The 24,891-nt window shown below is 42.9% G+C and overlaps 1 protein-coding gene across 2 annotated transcripts in view; it reads right to left on the reverse strand.

Moving 5' to 3' along the window:
• Positions 1-20,062: 20,062 nt before the first annotated feature.
• The window catches only part of IFRD1 (interferon related developmental regulator 1), a 32,441-nt gene continuing 27,612 nt past the window's right edge, over positions 20,063-24,891 (reverse strand). For both annotated transcript variants that reach the window (XM_077265058.1, XM_077265057.1), the window contains exons 11-12: positions 24,272-24,367; positions 20,063-23,193 (exon numbers count right to left, since the gene is read on the reverse strand). In XM_077265058.1, the coding sequence (XP_077121173.1) occupies positions 23,104-23,193; positions 24,272-24,367 (186 nt within the window). In that variant the 3' untranslated portion in view covers positions 20,063-23,103. The remainder of the gene's footprint in view (positions 23,194-24,271; positions 24,368-24,891) is intronic.

Below are 24,891 nucleotides of genomic sequence, written 5' to 3' on the forward strand. Positions count from 1 at the left end.
CTTTCCACCTGTGAAGACAAGAATAATAAAAAAAAAAAAAATTGGTAAATGCAATACATTACAGTCAGCTCAAAACATCACTGGAAAGTGAATACTTACCTAGTTTGCTCAGCTGCTGAGGATGAAGGCTCTCCCACCTTGGAAAGAGGTTGTGACACACTTCGTCCCAGAGCCGACGGGTGACACCGGTATTGGAATACTTGCGGTCAGCCATGTTCCACAGCGGCTCCCGCTCGCGAACCTCCTCGATGAGACCATCTATGTCGATGTCGTCATCATCGTCATCTCCTGCGGGAGCACGCTGTGAAGCCTGTGCCAAAAAAAAAGAAGAAAAACAAACAAATTAGTACACTGAAACACTAAAGTACCAATAGAATCCCCCTCCCAAACAAAAAAAAACAAAACTCACTGATGGCCGACCGCGGCGACGAGTCCGCCGACTCTGGGAGTGTCTGGGAGAACCTTCAGCGGCAGCAGCAGGAGCAGCAGCAGCCTGAAATAAAGGAAACAAATTCTCAGTAATGTAGGCATATATTTTCTGTGTTTAGTTATGTATGAAAATCTGTTTTGTGTATGGTGCAGTGTGATGTGCGAAGCAACTGTTTCACCACTACTTACACTTGGTTCCTCCTCCACTTGCATCTCTCCACCCGTCTCGCCCCCTTCTGACAGCTCCTCATCTGATTCAGCTTCCTGTTGAAACATAATTTATGCATGTAGTGATCAAAAAAAATGTAAATTAAAAAACCAAAAAAAAAAAACCAAAACATTTTTTGTGTTAACTTACCGATACACGCTGTTGCTGTGGAGGAGGGCTGTCAGAAGAGGACATTGTTGCGGTAGCAAGGCCGGCGGCTGTGGTCCTGGTGTCTCTGTAAGTTAAAAGACACTTGCAATCTGCTCTACACATTGAAGCAGCAGATTTGGGGTCTTCAAAACTTACTTGTAAAGATTTGTGGCTGTGGTCCTGGTGGGCTGGTCCTGGGCTGACGACAGGCGGCGGCTGTGGTCCTGGTGTCTCTGTAAGTTAAAAGACACTTGCAATCTGCTCTACACATTGAAGCAGCAGATTTGGGGTCTTCAAAACTTACTTGTAAAGATTTGTGGCTGTGGTCCTGGTGGGCTGGTCCTGGGCTGACGACAGGCGGCGGCTGTGGTCCTGGTGTCTCTGTAAAAGTTAAAAGACACTTGCAATCTGCTCTACACATTGAAGCAGCAGTTTTGGGGTCTTCAAAACTTACTTTTAAAGATTTGTGGCTGTGGTCATGGTGGGCTGGAGACAGGCGGCAGCTGTGGTCCTGGTGTCTCTGTAAAAGTTAAAAGACACTTGCAATCTGCTCTACACATTGAAGCAGCAGATTTGGGGTCTTCAAAACTTACTTTTAAAGATTTGTGGCTGTGGTCCTGGTGGGCTGCTCAGTGGATGTGGTCCCTGGTGTATCTGTAATAAGTATAATGGATTTATAGTTAGACCACCCCCCGAAGTAGGCAATGTTTAAAGATAAACACCCTGCTAAAATGATGTGAGAAATGTTCATTAAAGGTGAACACCAAAACACAAAAAAAGAGGCACATTATACCATTCATTTCCATGTCCCTAAAAAAAAAATTTTGAAATGTGAACCCACCATGCAAAAATATATTTGCCACATTTTATTTTTAAAAAATCACCTCCCCCCAAAAAAAACCTTTACGGTATAACCTTTATTAAAAAATAAGCCCTCAACCAACTCTGTATTGCATGTGTAACCATTGGTACATACACCAGTTTTAAATTTACCTTTATGAAATGATACTACGGACATTTTTTTAACAAACATTTTATTATTTTCTTTTTTTTTCTCTCTTTTTTTTTAAAATCACAATAAGGCCGGGGACACACTTAACGTATAAAAAAACGGTCCGTTTTTCACGGCCGAGAATCGCACAAATGTTTCAAAAACAGTGATCCGTGTGCAGTGCGAGGATGCGATTTCCTCGCATCAAATGATCCGTGTGACATCCGCGTGACATCCGTATGGCATCCGTATGCCGAGATTTTCTCGCAAGCTTGCAAAACCAACATCTAATGGATTTATGTGCTCAAATGTTCGGGAAAACATATATACAGTATATATATATATATATATATATATGTCATTGAGACACATATACACTCACCGGCCACTTTATTAGGTACACCATGCTAGTAACGGGTTGGACCCCCTTTTGCCTTCAGAACTGCCTCAATTCTTCGTGGCATAGATTCAACAAGGTGCTGGAAGCATTCCTCAGAGATTTTGGTCCATATTGACATGATGGCATCACACAGTTGCCGCAGATTTGTCGGCTGCACATCCCAAAGATGCTCCATATAAGGCAGGATGGATCCATGCTTTCATGTTGTTTACGCCAAATTCTGACCCTACCATCCGAATGTCGCAGCAGAAATCAAGACTCATCAGACCAAGCAACGTTTTTCCAATCTTCTACTGTCCAATTTCGATGAGCTTGTACAAATTGTAGCCTCAGTTTCCTGTTCTTAGCTGAAAGGAGTGGTACCCGGTGTGGTCTTCTGCTGCTGTAGCCCATCTGCCTCAAAGTTCGACGCACTGTGCGTTCAGAGATGCTCTTAGGCCTACCTTGGTTGTAACGGGTGGCGATTTGAGTCACTGTTGCCTTTCTATCAGCTCAAACCAGTCTGCCCATTCTCCTCTGACCTCTGGCATCAACAAGGCATTTCCGCCCACAGAACTGCCGCTCACTGGATTTTTTTTCTTTTTCGGACCATTCTCTGTAAACCCTAGAGATGGTTGTGCGTGAAAATCCCAGTAGATCAGCAGTTTCTGAAATACTCAGACCAGCCCTTCTGGCACCAACAACCATGCCACGTTCAAAGGCACTCAAATCACCTTTCTTCCCCATACTGATGCTCGGTTTGAACTGCAGGAGATTGTCTTGAGCATGTCTACATGCCTAAATGCACTGAGTTGCCGCCATGTGATTGGCTGATTAGAAATTAAGTGTTAACAAGAAGTTGGACAGGTGTACCTAATAAAGTGGCCAGTGAGTGTATATATATTCTGTATTTATATTTCATTCAGCGCGATATCTGTGAAAAGCCGGTAATTCAATTGCCGGCTTCTCATTTCTCCTGCACAAACCCGACAGGATATGAGACATGGTTTACATACAGTAAACCATCTCATATCCCCCTTTTTTTTGCATATTCCACACTACTAATGTTAGTAGTGTGTATGTGCAAAATTTCAGCGCTGTAGCTGCTAAAATAAAGGGTTAAATGGCGGAAAAAATTGGCGTGGGCTCCCGCACAATTTTCTCCGCCAGAATGGTAAAGCCAGTGACTGAGGGCAGATATTAATAGCCAGGAGAGGGTCCATGGTTATTGGCCCCCCCGTGGCTAAAAACATCTGCCCCCAGCCACCCCAGAAAAGGCACATCTGGAAGATGCGCCTATTCTGGCACTTGGCCACTCTCTTCCCACTCCCTGTAGCTGTGGGCTATGGGGTAATGAAGGGTTAATGTCACCTTGCTATTGTAAGGTGACATTAAGCCAGATTAATAATGGAGAGGCGTCAATGATGACACTTATCCATTATTAATCCAATTGTCTGAAAGGGTTAAAAAACACACACACACACATTATTAAAAATTATTTTAATGAAATAAACACAGCGGTTGTTTCAGTATTTTATTGCTCTCTCAATCCATCAGCAACACCCTCGCTTGGAAAAATAATAAACGCACAAAATACATACCCTCAGCTGAACCGTCACGTCCCACGAGGTAATCCATGATCTGAAGGGGTTAAAATATTTTACAGGCAGGAGCCCTGCAAATGCAGCTGTGCTCCGTGCCTGTAATCCCCGGCGAATGAATGAAATGTAGGTCATTGACCTACATTTCCTACAGTCGCGGTGATGCGCCCCCTGGTGGATGTCCTCATATGACCTGGAGCGTGGGAAAAAGTTCCCAGGCTGCAGTTCATGAGAACATCCAGCAGGGGCGCATCACCGCGACTGAATGTAAGTACAGATCCAGCTTTCCTTTCAGCACCCGGGGATTACAGGCACGAGCGAGTGGTTTATCGCAGCTCGTGCCTGTAATATTAGTTAACCCCTTCAGATGGATTACCTCGTTGGACGTGATAGGACATCAGAAGGTATGTATCTTGTGCGTTTATTATTTTGCCAAGCGAGGGTGTTCCTGATGGATTGAGAGAGCAATAAATTATTACAACAACCGCTGTGTTTATTTCATTAAACTACTTTTAAATCATGTGTGTGTGTTTTTTAACCCTTTCCAACAATTGGATTAATAATGGCTAGGTGTCATCATTGACGCCTCTCCATTATTAATCTGGCTTAATGTCACCTTACAATAGCAAGGTGGCATTAACCCTTCATTAACCCATATCCCACCGCTACAGGGAGTGGGAAGAGAGTGGCCAAGTGCCAGAATAGGCGCATCTTCCAGATGTGCCTTTTCTGGGGTGGCTGGGGGCAGATGTTTTTAGCCACGGGGGGGCCAATAACCATGGACCCTCTCCTGGCTATTAATATCTGCCCTCAGTCACTGGCTTTACCACTCTGGCGGAGAAAATTGCGCGGGAGCCCACGCCAATTTTTTCCGCCATTTAACCCTTTATTTTAGCAGCTACAGCACCCAAATTTTGCACATACACACTACTAACATTAGTAGTGTGGAATATGCAAAAAAAAGGGGGATATGAGATGGTTTACTATATGTAAACCATGTCTCATATCCTGTCGGGTTTGTGAAGGAGAAATGAAAAGCCGGCAATTGAATTACCGGCTTTTCTATAGAACACCGCTGCGTATTTCTCTCAATGCACACGCATGGTCCGTGTGTAATCCGATTTTTTCTCGCACCCATAGACTTGCATTGGCGAGTCTCGGCCGAGATACGCTGACAATCGCAGCCTGATGCGAGTTCCCTCGGATCCGAAATACGGTGGAGAAAATATCGGATGATGGGAGCTGCACCATAGATTAACATTGGGCCGAGTGCTATGCGATTTTTTATCGCATAGCACTCGTCCGTATTACGGTCTAGTGTGACCCCGGCCTTAGGAGCTGAAATGCTCTTTATTTTAAATACAAGTACATCAACTGCAAATGGTTTTAACAGTAAAATAAAATCAACACTTTTAAATAGAAAAAAAAACCACACTCACACATTCAAACCACAAGCTGCAGACCGCTAGACTTTTAAAAAATACATCAGATTTAAAAAAAAACAACAAACAAACAAAAAAAAAAACCACATTTAAACCACATGCTGCACAGACCACTATACAGTCAATACATCAGAAAAAGGCAATTAACCAATTAAAGCATGGACAAATGCACATGCAATCAACAAGACGCACACAAACATGCATGGTATGTGTCCACATTCCGGATCGCATCAGGATTTGGTCAGGATTTTCCATCAGTATTTGTAAGCCAAAACCAGGAGTGTAACAATTAGAGGGAAAGTATCATAGGAAAACAGGCACACTTTTGCTTTTATCACCCACTCCTGGTTTTGGCGTACAAATACTGATGGAAAATCCTGACCAAATCCTAATGCAATCCTGAACATGGACACATACCCTCCCACATGAACAGGCATAAGATTGGCAAAGGCATAATAAGGTGCAGGCACATGAAGACATACTTACAAAAGCACACAGCCGTACAAAAATACACACACACACGCACGCACGCACGCACGCACGCACGCACATAAGCTTTATGCAAATACACATATGTACAACAAAGGCAGAAAGGTGAACCCAATCAGAAGACGCATACACACACACACATTACACACACACATACAAAAGGCTGACAATCCTTTGGCTGGAGCTGCAGGTCTTCACAGTGGCTGGCATCATGGTGGATCTGGAGTCTAGCATGGCACTGGCTGGTGCAGGACGATGGCAGGCCTCAGGTTCTCTTCAGGTTTTAAGCTCTTGCTGTAGTCAGTAGTACCTCATACACACAGAAATGCACAGGCACACAGATGCACACAAAAATTGCAATACTCACACTGGCTCTATGGTGGCTGGAGTCTTGTGGCTGGAGTCCTGTGGCTGGCTCCTTCCTGTGGCTGGCTCCTGTGGCTGGCTCCTGTGTCAGGCTGGGGTCTTGTGGCTGGGGTCTTGTGGCTGGGGTCCTGTGGCTGGCTAGCTCTTGCTGGCAGTCTTCTCTCTTGGGTCTTGCAGGCATATGTGGGGTTGAAGGCCCAGGCCAGGTTTATATAGATTTGGGGGTGTCTGGCCAATTGGCAACAAAATCCTGCTTCTGAGCATGCTCAGTGTAAAAAAAACGTATTGCAGCGCTGTATTGCGTCGTACGACGTGTCCCGACGCATCCGTCGCTCATATGCTTCCATTGCAGCCAACGACGTATGCCGCAGGATACGTCGCGACACGTTTTTTAGGCGTAGACAAAAAAAGTTACAATCAACGTTTTTTGCCGACGACGTGTCGCCAAATTTCGACGCATACGTCGTAAAACGGACACGACGTATGCCAATCCGTCGCAATACGTCGCCAATACAAGTCTATGGGGAAAAAACGCATCCAGCAAAAACTTTTGCTGGATGCGTTTTTTCTGAAAAAAGATGTTTTGAGACGGTTTACAGTTAACGCTAGTGTGAAAGTAGCCTAATACGTATGATACTGCCTATCAATGTTACTGTTTAGTGTCAATATTATTCTAAGTTTTTAATTGTTTGAATTTCTAATAAAAAATACTTAGCATTGAAAATCTGTTTTTTTGCACGCTTTTATTAAACTGATAAAAGTGTGCAACCTCTAAACATAGTTCGATCATCTTGAAAATTGGCATAAGTACTTTTTACATTAGTGAGACTCGGGTCGTAAGCAAAGTCTGCAAAAATTTGACATTTTAATTTTTACCATACAAAATGAAACACCCTACTGTACACTTACACTATATACAGAGCTCCTGTGTATAATGTAATTGATGGTAATAACAGTATTGTTAGTATTGTGGTTTTTATTAATCATCGGTATTGTAATATTTTGTTACTATGTCATAATATGTGGTCCGGTCAAGATGTGGCAGTATTTATCCCTGTATGTGGAATTATTTGATCGCTATATGCTGGTAATATGTGGTCTGGTCACTGTGTAGTGGTATTTCTCCCTTGTACAGTTTGTGGTATTATTCTGTCACTATGTGGTGGTAATATGTAATCTGGTCACAGTGTCATGGTAGTTCTTTGTGTGTGGAAACATTTGGTCACTTTATGCTGGTAATATGTGGTCTGGTCACCGTGTGGCGGTATTTCTGCCTTGTACGTGGTATTATTGATCTTGGAATAGTGGATTGTGTTGTGCTCCAGGAGCACAACAAAAATGCTCATCCATGAGACCTAGCTTCCTATCTCACTCGGCAGGGGGGCGCGGGACACCACTTTTGAAGCCAGAACAGTGCAAACAGGTGGTCGGTTGTATGACAGATAATGCTTTCAGCATGTTTCCCCGCACCACCGTCTTTCACATTGTCCAGTCTCACTAACCAAGAGTCTGGATCAGCTCACCCTGATACTCTTTCCTCCCACCATGGTGAGTTACAGGAGACCAGTGAACTTGCACTCGAACACTCTGAGGAGCTCTTTAGGGTATGTGCACACGTTGCAGATTTGCCTGCGGATTTTTCTACACTGAATCTGCATCTCTTGGCAGAAAACGCAGCTGTTTTTGATGCTTTTTTTGCGCGTTTCTGAAACCTAAATAAAGATGCATTATTGAATTGAAAAAAAAACCGAAAAACGGATTACTTACTGGTAATACTCTTTTATAGAGCCACGACAGCACCCACTTGAGAGAGGGGATCCACCCCTAGGAACAGGAAACCTTATGGACAGATAAAAGGGGCGCCCACCAGATTTAAGCAAATATCTCAACGAACACATTTGTAGCATTTTAAATAACATAGTTCACAAGGATGCTAATATTCATGAAAGTACACATACTAATGCCAAATGTGATGGACTAGTATAATAGGCCAAATCGTTAACAATGACAATAAACAACAAAGAAAGAAACCGACTATCAAAAGGCCAATGGTATATTGCAAAAATAGAAAAAACTTTATTTTATACAGATATAAATAACAGGTGTGCTAGTGGGTACTCCCACAAAACATATGTGCAACATAAACAGGAAGATGGGACATGGGAGGACCGGCAAAGATAGAGCAAATCATTCACTTATATATACCTACTAGATGGTGGCCCGATTCTAACGCATCGGGTATTCTAGAATATGTATGCGTAGTGTATAGCACAGCTCACGTAGTATATTGCACAGCCCACGCAGTACATTGCGCAGCCCACGCAGTACATTGCCCAGCCCAAGCAGTACATTGCGCAGCCCACGTAGTACATTGCGCAGCCCACGTAGTACATTGCGCAGCTCACGTTGTATATTGCGCAAGCCACGTAGTATATTGCGCAGTCCACGTAGTACATTGCGCAGGCCACGTAATATATTGCGCAGTCCACGTAGTATATTGCGCAGCCCACGTAGTATATTGCGCAGTCCACGTAGTATATTGCGCAGTCCACGTAGTATATTGCGCAGTCCACGTAGTATATTGCGCAGGCCAAGTTGTATATTGCGCAGCCCAAGTAGTATATTGTGAAGCCCATGTAGTATATTTCGCAGCCCACGTTGTATATTGCGCAGCCCACGTTGTATATTGCGCAGCCCACGTTGTATATTGCGCAGTCCACGTAGTATATTGCGCAGTCCACGTAGTATATTGCGCAGGCCAAGTTGTATATTGCGCAGCCCATGTAGTATATTGTGAAGCCCATGTAGTATATTTCGCAGCCCACGTTGTATATTGCGCAGCCCACGTTGTATATTGCGCAGCCCACGTTGTATATTGCGCAGCCCATGTTGTATATTGCGCAGCCCACGTAGTACATTGCGCAGCCCACGTAGTACATTGCGCAGCCCACGTTGTATATTGTGCAGCCCACGTTGTATATTGCGCAGCCCACGTTGTATATTGCGCAGCCCACATTGTATATTGCGCAGCCCACATAGTATATTGCGCACCCCACGTAGTATATTGCGCAGCCCATAGTATATTGCGCAGCCCACGTTGTACATTGCACAGCCCACGTTGTATACTGCGCAGCCCACGTTGTATACTGCGCAGCCCACGTTGTACATTGCGCAGCCCAAGTAGTATATTGCGCAGCCCACATAGTATATTGCGCAGCCAACGTAGTATATTGCCCAGCCCATGTAGTATATTGCGCAGTCCACTTAGTATATTACGCAGCCCACTTAATATATTGTGCAGCCCGTTGTATATTGCGCAGCCCATGTTGTATATTGCGCAGCCCGCTGTATATTGCTCAGCCCACTTAGTATTTTGCCAGCCCACTTAGTATATTGCGCAGCCTACTTAGTATATTGCGCAGCCCGTTGCATATTGCGCAGCCCACGTTGTATATTGCGCAGCCCGCTGTATATTGCGCAGCCCACTTAGCATATTGCGCTGGCCACTTAGTATATTGCGCAGCCCGTTGTATATTGCGCAGCCCACTTAGTATATTGCGCAGCCCGTTGTATATTGCGCAGCCCACGTTGTATATTGCGCAGCCCACATAGTATATTGCGCAGCCCACGTAGTATATTGCCCAGCCCATGTAGTATATTGCGCAGCTCACGTATTTTGCACAGCCCACGTACAGTTAGGTCCATATATATTTGGACAGAGACATCATTTTTCTAATTTTGGTCATAGACATTACCACAATGAATTTTAAACAAAACAATTCAGATGCAGTTGAAGTTCAGACTTTCAGCTTTCATTTGAGGGTATCCACATTAAAATTGGATGAAGGGTTTAGGAGTTTCAGCTCCTTAACATGTGCCACCCTGTTTTTAAAGGGACCAGAAGTAATTGGACAGATTCAATAATTTTAAATAAAATGTTCATTTTTAGTACTTGGTTGAAAACCCTTTGTTGGCAATGACTGCCTGATGTCTAGAACTCATGGACATCACCAGACGCTGTGTTTCCTCCTTTTTGATGCTCTGCCAGGCCTTCACTGCGGTGGTTTTCAGTTGCTGTTTGTTTGTGGGCCTTTCTGTCTGAAGTTTAGTCTTTAACAAGTGAAACGAATGCTCAATTGGGTTGAGATCAGGTGACTGACTTGGCCATTCAAGAACATTCCACTTCTTTGCTTTAATAAACTCCTGGGTTGCTTTGGCTTTATGTTTTGGGTCATTGTCCATCCGTAGTATGAAACAACGACCAATCAGTTTTGCTGCATTTGGCTGGATCTGAGCACACCGTATGTCTCTGAATACTTCAGAATTCATTCGGCTGCTTCTGTCCTGTGTCACATCATCAATAAACACTAGTGACCCAGTGCCACTGGCAGCCATGCATGCCCAAGCCAGCACACTGCCTCCGCCGTGTTTTACAGATGATGTGGTATGCTTTGGATCATGAGCTGTACCACACCTTTGCCATACTTTTCTCTTTCCATCATTCTGGTAGAGGTTGATCTTGATTTCATCTGTCCAAAGAATGTTCTTCCAGAACTGTTCTGGCTTTTTTAGATGTTTTTTAGCATAGTCCATTCTAGCCATTTTATTCTTGATGCTTATGAGTGACTTGCACCGTGCAGTGAACCCTCTGTATTTACTTTCATGCAGTCTTCTCTTTATGGTAGATTTGGATATTGATACGCCTACCTCCTGGAGAGTGTTGTTCAATTGGTTGGCTGTTGTGAAGGGGTTTCTCTTCACCATGGAGATTATTCTGCGATCACCCACCACTGTTGTCTTCCGTGGGCGCTCAGGTCTTTCTGCATTGATGAGTTCACCAGTGCTTTCTTTCTTTCTCAGGATGTACCAAACTGTAGATAATGCCACTCCTAATATTGTAGCAATTTCTCGGATGGGTTTTTTCTGTTTTCGCAGCTTAAGGATGGCTTGTTTCACCTGCATAGAGAGCTCCTTTGACCGCATGTTTACTTCACAGCAAAACCTTCCAAATGCAAGCACCACATCTCAAATCATCTCCAGGCCTTTTATCTGCTTAATTGAGAATGACATAACGAAGGGATTGCCCACACCTGTCCATGAAATAGCCTTGGAGTCAATTGTCCAATTACTTTTGGCCCCTTTAAAAACAGGGTGGCATATGTTAAGGAGCTGAAACTCCTAAACCTTTCATCCAATTTTAATGCGGATACCCTCAAATGAAAGCTGAAAGTCTGAACTTCAACTGCATCTGAATGGTTTTGTATAAAATTCATTGTGGTAATGTCTATAACCAAAATTAGAAAAATGTTGTGTCTGTCCAAATATATATGGACCTAACTGTATATAGCAATATGGGCATGATATCCCTGCTAAAAAAAAAAGAATTAAAATAAAAAAGTTATAAACTCACCTTCCGTTGGCGCCTGGATCCAGGAAGCGGTTACTGACGCTTGGGATCCACCGAAGCTCCGCCGAGCTGCTCACGCCGGCCACCATCTTCCGTTCCCAGGATGCATTGCGAAATTACCCAGAAGACTTAGCGGTCTCGCGAGACCGCTAAGTCTTCTGGGTAATTTTGCAATGCAGCGCCGGGAACGGAAGATGGCGGTCGGTGCGAGCGGCTCGGCGGACTACGGAGTGTGAGTATAGCAGGTTTTTTGTTTTTTTATTATTTTTAACATTACATTTTTTTACTATTGATGCCGCATAGGCAGCGTCAATAGTAAAAAATTGGGGACACACAGGGTTAATAGCGGCGGTTACGGAGTGCGTTACCCGCTGCATAACGCGGTCCGTTACCGCCGGCATTAACCCTGTGTGAGCGGCGACCGGAGGGAAGTATGCGGGCGCCGGGCAGTGAGTGCGGGGAGTAAGGAGCGGCCATTTTCTTCCTGACTGTGTGCGTCGCTGATTGGTCGTGGCAATGGTTGACTTGGATTCCATGACAGACTGAGGCCGCAACCAATGAATATATGTGACAGAAAGACAGACAGAAGGACAGACGAAGTGACCCTTAGACAATTATATAGTAGATTGTCCAAAATATGGAATAATATACGGTAATATTACTATTTATACCCCCGAATATGGTAGTCCGGTAGTCCTAAATAGTAGTAGTTATGCCAATAGTATAAATATATTTAACATTCAGGTCACATAAAGAGACCATCAATAGCACTGAAGGCAGAAAAAGCCTATATATAAAGAAGTAACAGTAATCATGAAAGACATATTAGCATATCTTACCTAATGGATAACCAAGGACCACCAGAGAAGTCAAAGGGGAACCTGCCAGTACCACCCACGTCACCCCACCAGATTTAGTAGGTAATTCAGTAACGTTATTTATCATTAGTTAACTTAAGTGTGACTAACCATAAGAACCACACACCCTTAACAGTGCTTATATCAAAATTAACTTATTAGGGAGGGAAGTGAAGGGGTGCTGTCATGGCTCTATAAAAGAGTATTACCGGTAAGTAATCCGTTTTTTCTCTTCGCCACTACAGCACCCACTTGAGAGACTTCCAGAGATCGTCATTTGGGAGGGATCACCGTGTGAAGAACTGATCTACCGAAAGACAAATGAGTGGAGGCAGATAGATCCAATCTATAGTTATTATAAAAGGTAGTAGGAGAAGACCAGGTTGCGGCCTTACATATTACGGTAGTTCTATTGGAACCTCCGCTCGTTCAGCCCAGGATGATGCTATCGCCCGGGTGGAATGTGCTTTTAGAGTCTCAGGTGGACTCTCCCCTTTAGACGAAAAGGCCAGGCATATTGCATCCCGAATCCATCGGGATAATGTGCCTTTCGTGATTCCAGATCCTTTTTTATGACCCTGGAAGGAAACAAAGAGAGCCCTGCTCTTCCAGGCACTAGTTCTGTCTAGATAAGTTATTATGGCCCTTCTCACATCTAATGTATGGTATATTTTCTCTTCCTGACTTATAGGGTTATTATAGAAAGAAGGAAGGAAGAAGAATTTCTTGGGATCTATGAAATTTAGTGCATACTTTAGGTAAGTAGGAAGGGTCTGTTTTTAGGACAATTCTATCTGGAAATATTGACAGAAATAGAGGATCTATTGACAATGCCTGTATGTCACTTACTCTTCTCGCCGATACCAAGGCGACGAGAAGAGCTGTCTTGAGGGAGACGTGTTTAATGTGAGCTGAGTGTAGTGACTCAAAAGGGTGACCTGTCAAGGCTTCGAGGACTAAATTAACATCCCAAGGTGGTAAGTGGGGGATTTGAACTGATTCTGACCTCTGGCAGGCTGAAATAAATCTGGCTACCCATTTGTCACCCGCAATATTGTGACTATACAAGGCACCTAGGGCAGAAATCTGTACTTTTAAGGTACTGACTGACAGGCCTAAATCACGCCCTCTCTGGAGAAATTCTAAAATAATAGGGATAGGAATTTCTTTTGACAAGGCTGATGGGCAGAGGCTTAGAAATTTCTTCCACACCCTTATATAGATGTGGTGGATTTTTTTCTACTTAGTAGAAGAGTATCAATCACTTTAATTTTATTAGAAAAGCCTCTTAGTTTTAGCAGCTGCCTCTCAAATTCCAGGCTGTCAACCGTAGGCCCTTCACATGAGGGTGGTTGAAGGGGCCCTGGAAGAGAAGATCCTGATCCTCAGGAGAATCCATGGATCTGAGATTGACATGGCCCTGAGCCAGGAAAACCATGGTCTCTTGGGCCAAAACGGAGCAATTAGGATCACATCCGCTCTGTCCTCCCTTATCTTTCTGATCATGGTTGGAAGAAGTATCAATGGAGGGAAGGCATATGCTTTTTGGAACGTCCATGGAACTTGGAGGGCATCAAGGATATTGGGATTGTCGGTTAGGAATAGTGAAGCGAATCTTTTTACTTGTCTGTTGTTTCTTGTAGCGAAGAGATCTATTTCGGGTATACCATTTCTCGGTTATCATTGTGAATATATGATTGAGAACCCACTCCCCTTGGTGGAGGGTATGACGGCTGAGGAAGTCTGCTTTTGAATTGTCCACTCCTCTGACATGCAGTGCTGATAGGGACAGAAGATGTTCCTCGGCCATAGCTAGGATGTCGTCGGCTATAGTCATGAGAGCTCCCGATCTTGTTCCTCCTTGATGATTTATATATGCCACTGATGTCATGTTGTCTGACAAAATTCTGGTATGTGTTCCGTGTAGCTGCGGAAGGAATTTACATAGGGCATGATAGATAGCTTTTAGCTCTCTTATTAGATGAATCGTCTGATTCTCTAATAGACCATAGACCTTGGACTATCTGATTTCCTAAGTGTGCTCCCCAACCACTAGGACTAGCCTCTGTAAATATTGTGTTTGAGGGTTTAACTACCCAGGGGACCCCACTAACCAAGTGATTTGGTTCTATCCACCAGGTCAGGGATTGGATTACTTCTGTTGAAAGGGAAAATCGACCCTCTAAATGATCCTGTAATCTTTCTTCCTCTTGTAAAATTGCATACTGTAAGCGCCTAGAATGAAATTGAGCCCATGGGACAGTCAGAATGCATGACGTGAAGGAACCAAGAATGGACATGCCTTCTCTTAGGAAAATTAGAGGGTTATTAATCACTGACTGTACTTTATTCCTAATTGTTTAGATTCTGGAAGAAAACATCTCTGGCTTATGGAGTCTAATATAAGACCTAGGAATGTTTGGCGAGTTGCTGGAAACAATCTGGATTTTTCCCAATTTATCAACACCCCAATTCTTGCAGGGATGAAATTATATTAAACAAATGTTGCCGACATTGTGAAGAATTTTTCACTACTAACAGGTCATCTAAGTACAGTATTATGAGGGTGTCTTTTAATCGTAAATATGACATCACTTCTGACATTAATTTAGTGAAGACTCTTGGAGCTATTGACAGCCCAAAGGGCATTGCTGTATACTGAAAATGCCGTATTTGCCCTTCCATCATGATCGCCACACGCAGATATTGCTGATGTTCAATAAAGATTGGTAGATGGTAATACGCATCTTTTAGGTCAAGTACTGCCATAAAACAATGGGGAAACAGAAGTTTTATAGTGGATCGGATAGATTCCATTTTGAAGTTTTGATTTTCTAAAAAGATGTTTAACTTTTTAAGGTTTATAATAGTTCTGAATGATCCATCTGGTTTTGGAACCAAAAATAAAGGGGAATACAATCCCCTTCCCTCCTGATGAAACGGAACTTCCGCCAATACCCCTTTGGATAGATGATTTATTATTTCCTGCTCTAAAGCCTCCTTTTGTGATTGAGACTTTAAGGAAGTCAATAAAAATGAGTCCGGAGGGACTCGGGCAAATTTTAATTTTAGGCCAGAAGTTATGAGACTATTCGCCCAAATGTTGGAAGTTATTGCTCGCCATTGACTCGAGAAAAAAGACAATCTACCTCCCACGGGTAGATCTGCTCTAACGGGGTTTGTCTTCAGTTTTAAATGGGTGCTTCCCAAAAAATGCACATCTCTGTTTGGTGTCTCTATTGGCCCAGCGGTCCTGGTTTTTAAAATCCTTCCTTTTATTAAATACGGGCTTCCGGAATGCTCTCCTATAGGATGGAAAATAATTATTAGGGAACCCCTTTTTCATTTCACCCGCTTTGGTTAGGATTTCGTCTAGTTTAGTACCAAACAGGTACTCACCCTGACACGGAAGGCCACATAATTTAGATCTGGATTTAGATTAAGTCTGGGGATCTCCTTTCCAGCCCTTAAGCCAAAGAGCCCGACATGCTGCATTCGTCAGGCCTGCTGATTTGGCTGCCAACCGTATAGAGTCAGCAGACGAATCCGCCAAGAAGGCTGCAGCACCTCTGATCAAGGGTATAGAGATTAGTTTATCTCTAGAAAGACCGCCTTTTAGCCCCTCCTCCAGGTCGTTTAACCAGACTAACATGGACCTAGCAGTGCATGTAGCTGATATAGCCGGTCTAAAAGCTCCTGTACAAGATTCCCATGCTCTTTATAAGAGAGAGTCAGCATTACGGTCCAGTGTGTCTTGTAACGAACCTGAATCCTCTACTGGTAGCAAGGATTTTTTGGACGTGGATGCTACCGCCGCATCTACTTTTGGGGCTTTTGACCATGTGGAAAATTCTTCATCATTAAAGGGATAACGCCTTTTTGATGATGATGGTAATCCCCTTTGCCCCTGGCTCTCCAAATCTCTTTTTTGACTAAATTTTTAATTGCTCCTATTACTGGAAAAGAGGGTCTTTTCCTTTCTGATACGCCAGCAAACATTATGTCTTGTGGCGTTTTAGGGTCCTTAGTATCTTCGATGCCCATGGTGTTACATGCAGATTTCACTAGGTTATCAATGCTATCTGTGGGAAAGCATGTATCCTGTTCACCATCTGAGGAAATGTATTCCTGGGAAACGTCCGAATCTCTATCGTCCATATCCGTATATTGGTCAGATTTAGGTGGATTGTATTTACTCCTATCTTTAGAATGAGGAATACTCTCAGAACTACGTAAGACTCATAATTCATCCCTAATCATTTTCCTATGTCTTCTGATCTTACTGAGGACTCTTCACGTAAAGTAGAATCAATGCATGAATTAAATAGTCTCTTTTTAGGACTATCCGGGAGGGGCTGGGAACATAACGCACACTGTTTGTGTTTCGTTTTCTCAGTTCTTTTTGCCTAGGGTGTACAGAAGAAGAGGGAACAATAATCAGCTTAATAGGGTAGATACACACTCACCCCACTGAAGCTATTTTCCAAAGTACCGGCTGACGAGGAGACGGAGGCACAGGCTGAGGAATAGATCAGTCCGATCTTTTATCCTTGGTGCTTTTCGTGGAAGACCTGCTCTGTTTGGAGCGTAAGCTGCTGGTACAGCTGCCTGGTGTAGTTGCGGTGACTTCCAGTGAAGACATCGCAGGGTCCTGTGGAGATTCCATATTGGACGCCGGAGTATCAGCGCCGACGTCCTTTTGACAATGGGGGCTGCAGTCTTCTTCCTGTTGGACCCGGAAGTGTTCATCACTTCCGGGTCGTGGCCATGCTGTATGCGCCTGCGCGGCCACGGGTATCAGCGCAGGCGCCGTCTATCCTCCTTCTTCACCCCGGAAGTTCTAGCTGTTACTTCCGGGGGAAAATAAACTGGAGCCCCACGCTGCCTGTGCGCCCGCTGAGGACGGCGCGACGAAACCCTCACCCGAGTGCTTGCTCTCTGCAGACCATCCCGGATGGATTTCCGTGAGCCAGATGACTCCTCCGGTCCTGGCCTCACAGCGTCTGCCAGTAGAAGGGGGAACTGAGCCAGGACCCCGACGCTGCTTCCAGCTCTGGAGCCCTTGCCATCCTCAAGGTAAACTGCGCAAGTGGCATCCAGGCTAGGTATCCTCTTCTCTCCATGGATTCCCGTAGGAACAGGAAACCAACTGTGGGAGCGAGAGGGACCGCCCCTTTTATCTCTCCATAGGGTTTCCTGCTCCTAGGGGCGGATCCCCTCTCTCAAGTGGGTGCTGTCGTGGCGAAGAGAAAAAGATTTGTTATGTAATTTCTCGTCCAACCTGCTCTCTGTGCTTCAAATAGAAGCCTAAGGCTATGTGCACACGTTTTTTTGAGGTTTGATTATTTTTCCGCAGCGGATTTCAGAAATCCGCAGGTAAAAGGCACTGCGTTTTACCACGGATTCCAATTATGGGGCAGGTGTAAACCGCTGCGGAATCCGCACAAAGAATTGACATGCTGCGGAATGTAAACTGCTGTGTTTCTGCAGCATGGGCACAAGCCGTTTCTTTTTTCCATAGGTTTACAAGGTACTGTAAACTCATTGAAAACTGCTGCGGATCCGCAGCAAAATCTGCAACATGTGCACATATCCTGAGACTATCACAGATCAGGTGCATTTATACAGAGACTTGATTACACACAGGTGGATTATATTTATCATCATTAGGCATTTAGGACAACATTGAATCATTCACAATAAACTGCTGAGTGAGTTTGCTGCACTGAAAGTAAAGTGGCCGAATAATATTGCACGCCCCACTTTTCAGTTTTTGAATTTCCACAAAACCTTAAAATAACCAATAAATTTCATTCAACTTCACAATTGTGTTCCACTACTTGTTGATTCACCAAAAATTTACATTTGGCATTTTTATGTTTGAAGCATTATATGTGGGAAAAGGTTGACAAGTTCCAGGGGGCCGAATACTTTCGCAAGGCACTGTATGTATGGTAGATATATCTATAAATATATCTATATATAGCTGTAGAAAGGGACCCGCAAATGCTGGAATATCAAAACACGCTTTTCCCCAAGACAGATGTAGACTTCCAACCTCTGACCCAGCAAGGCCAAAATATTAGCAGCAGGGCTGGCAGTGGAAGAAGAAATTTCTGAGTCCTTAGACACTTTTTTTTTTTTTGAGACAAACTCGTGCACCAGCACAACAGAGTCCAAGTCTTACACGTGGTGAACCAATGGAGAGGATGGTGTAGGAGTGTCTAGAACTAAATATCAATAGCGTCAGGGAGGGTTTGGACCATTTCACATTTTGGTCTTCCAAAATGGAGGAGAGGCCTGAGCTCTTCACATGACATGGAGGTTTTATCGTGGCCAGCGTTCTCTCAGAACATGTCTTCAGCGCTGCTGGTGGTGTCCTGATGAATAAGCGCATCTGGCTGAAAGTGTAGACTGCCTAACTTTCATCAAGATGAACAAGTCATGGATCTCCAAGGACTTTTGCACGCCAATCGCAGACTGTACAGACTAGTTGATATTGCATTTTTTCAGTGTGATGCATTAATGTCTCATAACTGCACTCTGATATCTTTAATGTCGCTTCTGTGGCTGCTGTTAACACACATTTGTGGAAATGTGAACATGCATGGTTGGTCTACATCTGCTGGGTTAGCTGTAGTGGAAGACATGTCGGTGCCAATTATACTATTTCTAATTCTCATGACAATTATTCCATTTCGGTGGTGTCAGGCCCTCATTTTTTAAAATGTGAACACTCCTGGTTGGGTGCCCATCTGCTGGATTGAGTGTAGTGGAAGACCTGTCGGTCCCTATTAGACTTTCTACTGTGGTGAAGTTGATGCCACTTCAGAGGTGTAAGGCCCTCATTTTTTTAAAATGTGAACACTCCTGATTGAGTGTCTTAACTGCTTGATTGCGTGCAGTGAAAGACCGGTCGGCCCCTATTCTACTATTTCCACTGTGGTGAAATTGATGCCACTTTGGTGGTGTCTGCCAATCATTCTTGGAAATGTGAAAACTCCTGGTTGGGTCTCCTTCATGCATGTTACCTGTAGCAGTAGGCCTCGGAGACGGTTTCTCAGACAATGGTAGTCTACAAAAATTATTTGTGCCACCCGAGTGTGGCTCAGCATGCAAGCAGGTAGAGGTGTTACATGTGGTATCAGGGATCCCAGCAAAGCGGCCTACACCGATCCCTCACCCACCTCGTCTTACTGTGACATTCAATTGAAAGCTGTAAATGCTGTACCAGACCCAGATACCTCATGCCTGGCTGATTGCTGCAGTTCCATGCTGCAATTTGTACTGTGGGTGAATTGAGGCCACTTTCCCGGTATCTGTCCTTTTGATGTGTTTTGACAGCATTTGGGGCTGTTCTAAGGTGTTGTGCATGCATTTGATTTGCCTCCCATTGAGGCGAATGGCGTTCAGTTATGTTCGGCGAATATTTAATGAATTAATCAGCGAATATTGCAAATTTCTCAAACGTAATCCAAACCCAACATTCAAATATTCGCTCATTTCTAGTCCTGATAGGAAAGGGACAAACAATGGAATGGTGGATTAAAGGAATAGGGGCTTTAACCATTTGTCCTGGCATTTTTAAGTCAGTAGTACAATCTTTAATGGGTTGTAGTTACGTAAAACACATTTTCATATCTGAGTGTTCAATACAATTGCAGTTGTGTATTGGCCAATATCCTACAACTACTCATTAGCTAAGGGATATTTTTATATATATCACAACTGTTCCCAACATCATTGTAAAGAATTTAAAACTTTATTAGCACAAGAGAAATCACAAACCGCTGCCAAAAGCCTAAAATATGCAAATATAAACCCAGGGCAGTGTAGTCATATCAAAAGGTGCAACAATAGCAAAATTATATCACAGTAAATATAACAATGAACTAGTAAGAATACCAGTCTATACAGATTAATACAGCAGTTAATGCACATTTCCATGCCACACATCCAGCAATAAAAAAGTCAATATATCAACGCAACTTGTGTAGACTACAAGTCCTAAGTACTAAATACACCAAAACAGGTCTATCAGCCAGGTCTGTATTAAATGGCCCACCTCTGACATGACAGCATCCATGAGCTTAAGGATTAGCTGACCTGTTGTGACTTCATGCCAGGCTGGCTAATCAAAAGCAGAACAGACACCGACATGGTCACAATGGAACATAAACAACCGATTTTTAGCAACTCAACATAAGATACAATTGCCAGCACATGCCATTGAAGTAAGTCATATGACAAGTGGTTCACTGACATCGCACAGCAGGTATTGCACTTACTGCCTTTAGGATAAGATTGCTTACACAAATTGCATTGTTATAGGGGATATTTTTATTGTTTATCTATGGCACTATAATACCCCTCATCTTAAAAGTAATTTTAGAATAGTGTATATTTTGGGGTATGCTTCAGTGGTACATTTATGCAAGTCTGTAGTGGGTTTTGTGGTTTAGTAAAGCGTACAGGATGGATCAAAAGTAGTTGATTAGTGGCAGAAAAACCTTAGGCGTGAGTATAAGAATTTATCATAAAACTATGTACTGTCCAGTCTTTAACCCCTTCTCACCACGGCCCTTTCGTTTTTGCGTTTTCCCCTCCCCTCCTTCCCAGAGCCATAATTGTTTTATTTTTCCGTCAATATGGTCATGTGAGGGCTTATTTTTTGTGGGACGAGTTCTTTTGAACGACACCATTGGTTTTACCATGTCTTGTACTAGAAAACAAGAAAAAAAATTCCAAGTGTGGTGAAATTGCAAAAAAAGTGCAATCCCACACTTGTTTTTTTTGTTTGGCTTTTTTCTAGCTTCACTAAATGCTACAACTGACCTGATATTATGATTCTGCAGGTCATTACGAGTTCATGGACACCAAACATGTTAAGGTTATTTTTTATCCAAGTGGTGAAAAAAAATTCATAACTGCTTAAAAAAAAAAAATGCCCCATTTTCTGAAATTCGTAGCGTCTCCATTTTTCGTGATCTGGGGTTCGGTGGGGCTTATTTTTTGTGTGCTGAGCTGGCGTTTTTAATGATACCACTTTTGTGCAGATATGTTTTTGATCGCCCGTTATTGCATTTTAATGCAATGTTGCGGCGACCAAAAAAAGGTAATTCTGGAGTTTCAAATTTTCTTCTCACTTTGCTGTTTAGCGATCAGGTTAATGCTTTTTTTTATTGATAGATCGGGCAATTCTTAATGTGGCGATACCAAATATGTGTATGTTTGATTTTTTTTGTTTTATTTAGAATGGGGCGAAAGGGGGGTGATTTACACTTTTTATTATTTTTTCATATTTTTAAAAACATTTTTTTAAACTTGTGCCATGCTTCAGTAGCCTCCATGGGAGGCTAGAAGCTGGCACCACTGGATCGGCGCTGCTATGTAGCTGAAATGCAGGCTTGCTATGAGCACCGACCACAGCGTGGCGCTCACAACAGGCTGGCATCAGTAACCATAGAAGTCTCAAGGACTCTATGGTTACTGTCCTGACATCGCCGACCCCCGATCATGTGACGGGGGTCGGCGATGAGCTCATTTCCAGCCATGTGGCCGGAAGCGGTAGTTAAATGCCGCTGTCAGCGTTTGACAGTGGCATTTAACAGGTTTATAGCGGCGGGTGAATCACGATTTCACCTGCCACTATTGCGCGCACATGTCAGCTGTACAAAACAGCTGACATTTCGCGACTTTGATGTGGGCTCACCGCCGGAGCCCACATCAAAGGGGAAGACACGACATGCGCTGTACTAGTACGGCGCATGTCGTGAAGGGGTTAAAGAAAAGGATGGACAATTTACATTTAAAAAAAAAAATAAAATGAACTTGAAACATTAGGAAAGTTAATCTTCAGGTAGTTCAATAATTAGGGATCAGACCGCTGCCATCCCAACAGATCAGCCATTTTCTACAATACCTGGGAACAGAGCCGTTCTGCTCTGCTGAAAGCCGATCTGTAAGAGTGCCATGTCTATGATCCCCATCATCTGATATGAAGGACAGATCCTGAAAATAGGTCATCTGTACAGTAAGCCTGGAAAACCTCTAAATCAGCTTTAAGTCTACGTAACATTTTCAGATAACATTTAATATATGCGTGTGGGCAAAGTATGAAGGCATTTACTAGCAATGAAAAACAGAACAGCTTTTGGAGCCATCATAGAAACTAGAGTACAGTGTGCAGATTAGAAAACAAGCAATTACTAATAGAAGACTTTATTAACTTGATACTATTTCAGAGTGACAGTACACATTAAAATAAGGAAATTATAGTACACAAAGCACCTATAGTTACATTAAGTTTACTACATCCACTCCCCATACTAATATGTGACATGATTCCATTCAAAATATCTCCATATAGGTGTAAATATAAATTATAAAAACTGACTAGACATTTACATATGAGCCAACACATGATTTGGTTATGAATGGTTTTGTCTATGGATCCATTGATTGCAGCTATTGTTGTGAAGGAAGTGCTAAAACAATGAATGAATACTGTGCACAAAGCTTAGAAAGTAACAGTACAAAGTGCAGCAAATGTAAGGAGCACCGTACATGGGGAAAGGCAAATCTAAAAAAGATTTACTTATGGGTTTTGGTTTTTTTTGTTTTTTTTTTTACACAGATAAATACTACAAACCCAAGTGATATACATCAAACACTGAAATTAAAAATGCCATTTTTCAGCTGACATCACCATGAGCCAACTCGCTCTGAGGAACAGTTTTCATTTGCTGACTTCACATTTCAAGGTTGGATCTCATCCTGAATATTTAGAAGAACTCTCCAACATCTGCTCTCTTGTCACGCAGTTTGCTTCTAGCCTTTGTACGAGCTTTGAATGCTGCAGAGTTGTTCATGTGCTTAAATGAAAAATAACTTTAGTCAGACAAATTTCACAATGCACTTATTATCCAAGATAAATACAGATGTATATCTTGTGCTCATATGCAAAGGAGGATTCCTTTTAGTGATTACTACTTAAAGGGTTAAAGTAACTTTTAATGTTCTGAAGGTCTCAGACCCCTAGTCTGCAGAAGTTCAGATCAGTGGGATGCTGACACCCGAGACAAAATTCACCACCTTTGATATGGTCTAATGGGTCTCATACATAGCGCCTTACAGTGGTTCTGTATACACACTGGTAATATGGCTCCTACGGAATATAGGCCTATACTACAGCTGTGCACACCAGATTTTATTCCTTAAAAAAAAAAAAATCAGAGAAACTTCAATTAAATGAGATTAACATTTCACCGTACTATATAAATATACTGCATCTTGAATATGTGTCTTAAACCTTAAGTGTAAATGTGCAATCCTGTGATCACTAAACACAAACCATGTCACTTCCAAGAATAAACAGGCCACACTTGCGGCACTCTACTCTTCCATAACGCAACACCCTTCCAAATAAACTGCTGACCACATAGCCCGTATACATTCCCAATCACACCCTAGACACCTTATGATGGAGTGAATGTTGGAAAGGAACATGGGCCCCAATTAAAAGCTTTTAAGCCAGAAAACTGGGGTATAAAATTAAGTCACAAAACTTTTGAGCAATATGCAAACATCCTGCAACTTTTAGCTTTTTTACATCATAATGGCCCAGCTCCAAAGTAGTATGTGGAGCAAGGGCAGGACAGGCATGGCAACCAACGCTCAAATTGTTGACTTGTAGTTGCATTCTTTAAGCCACAAATATTACTCCTTTCCTTAACTGAAGGGTTAGGGCGAGGCACACACTATTTAGTGCCTCACCAGATTCATTAAGATGTCTCTTAATAAATCAAATGCCTTAAACGCTACTACCCCCTCAAACTAGAGTGTGAAAAACACATGATAAATTTGAGCTATAGTTTCCCTTGTGTAAACCAACAACTAGCAAAAGCTGGAAACAAGAAAAATGTACCAGATAAAATGGCTTCGACAACTTACCCTTTCGTCACGAGAAACCTTCATTGCTTTAAGAGTAGCTGCATCTAAGAGCAAAGGGGGACCAAGCTCAAAAATACTACGGAGAAATCCGTTTGTCTAGGTGAGGGGAAAAAAAGGTTTATTTTAGAGACCATAATTACAACAGTGATTTTAGAAGGGAAAAAAAATAAACAGTTTCGATTATGGATGCCTTTAAGAAGAATCCTACAACTAATTTTTGAAATGCAGGGATTGCTTGAACAGCAACATAGTCCCAGTCTTCAGTAACACCTGAGACTTTACATCAGATTTCAATCAATACCAAGTAAGACTTCACATCAGTAAAGGGCAATGCGCACTTATAATGCGGTGAACCCAGTGATCATACCAGATTATAGGAGGATCTTAAAAAAAGAGATGGCCCAGGTTTGGGGTTCAAGTCTGCAGTCACTGACTGCAGACTTGTGAGTCATCACAGATCACACAATGCACTCTATCAGGATTCGCTGGTCCCAGGTGGTCATGTGACTGCAAGTATGCAATTTGCATATTTACAGCCATATTTTATCTTCCATTCACATCCAACCAATCGCCATTCACTTATATTGAGAGGCTGCGTACATTTAGTAAGAACACTTGCA

The sequence above is a fragment of the Ranitomeya variabilis genome, chromosome 5 (assembly GCF_051348905.1).
Source record: "Ranitomeya variabilis isolate aRanVar5 chromosome 5, aRanVar5.hap1, whole genome shotgun sequence".
Taxonomy (NCBI): Eukaryota; Metazoa; Chordata; class Amphibia; order Anura; family Dendrobatidae; genus Ranitomeya; species Ranitomeya variabilis.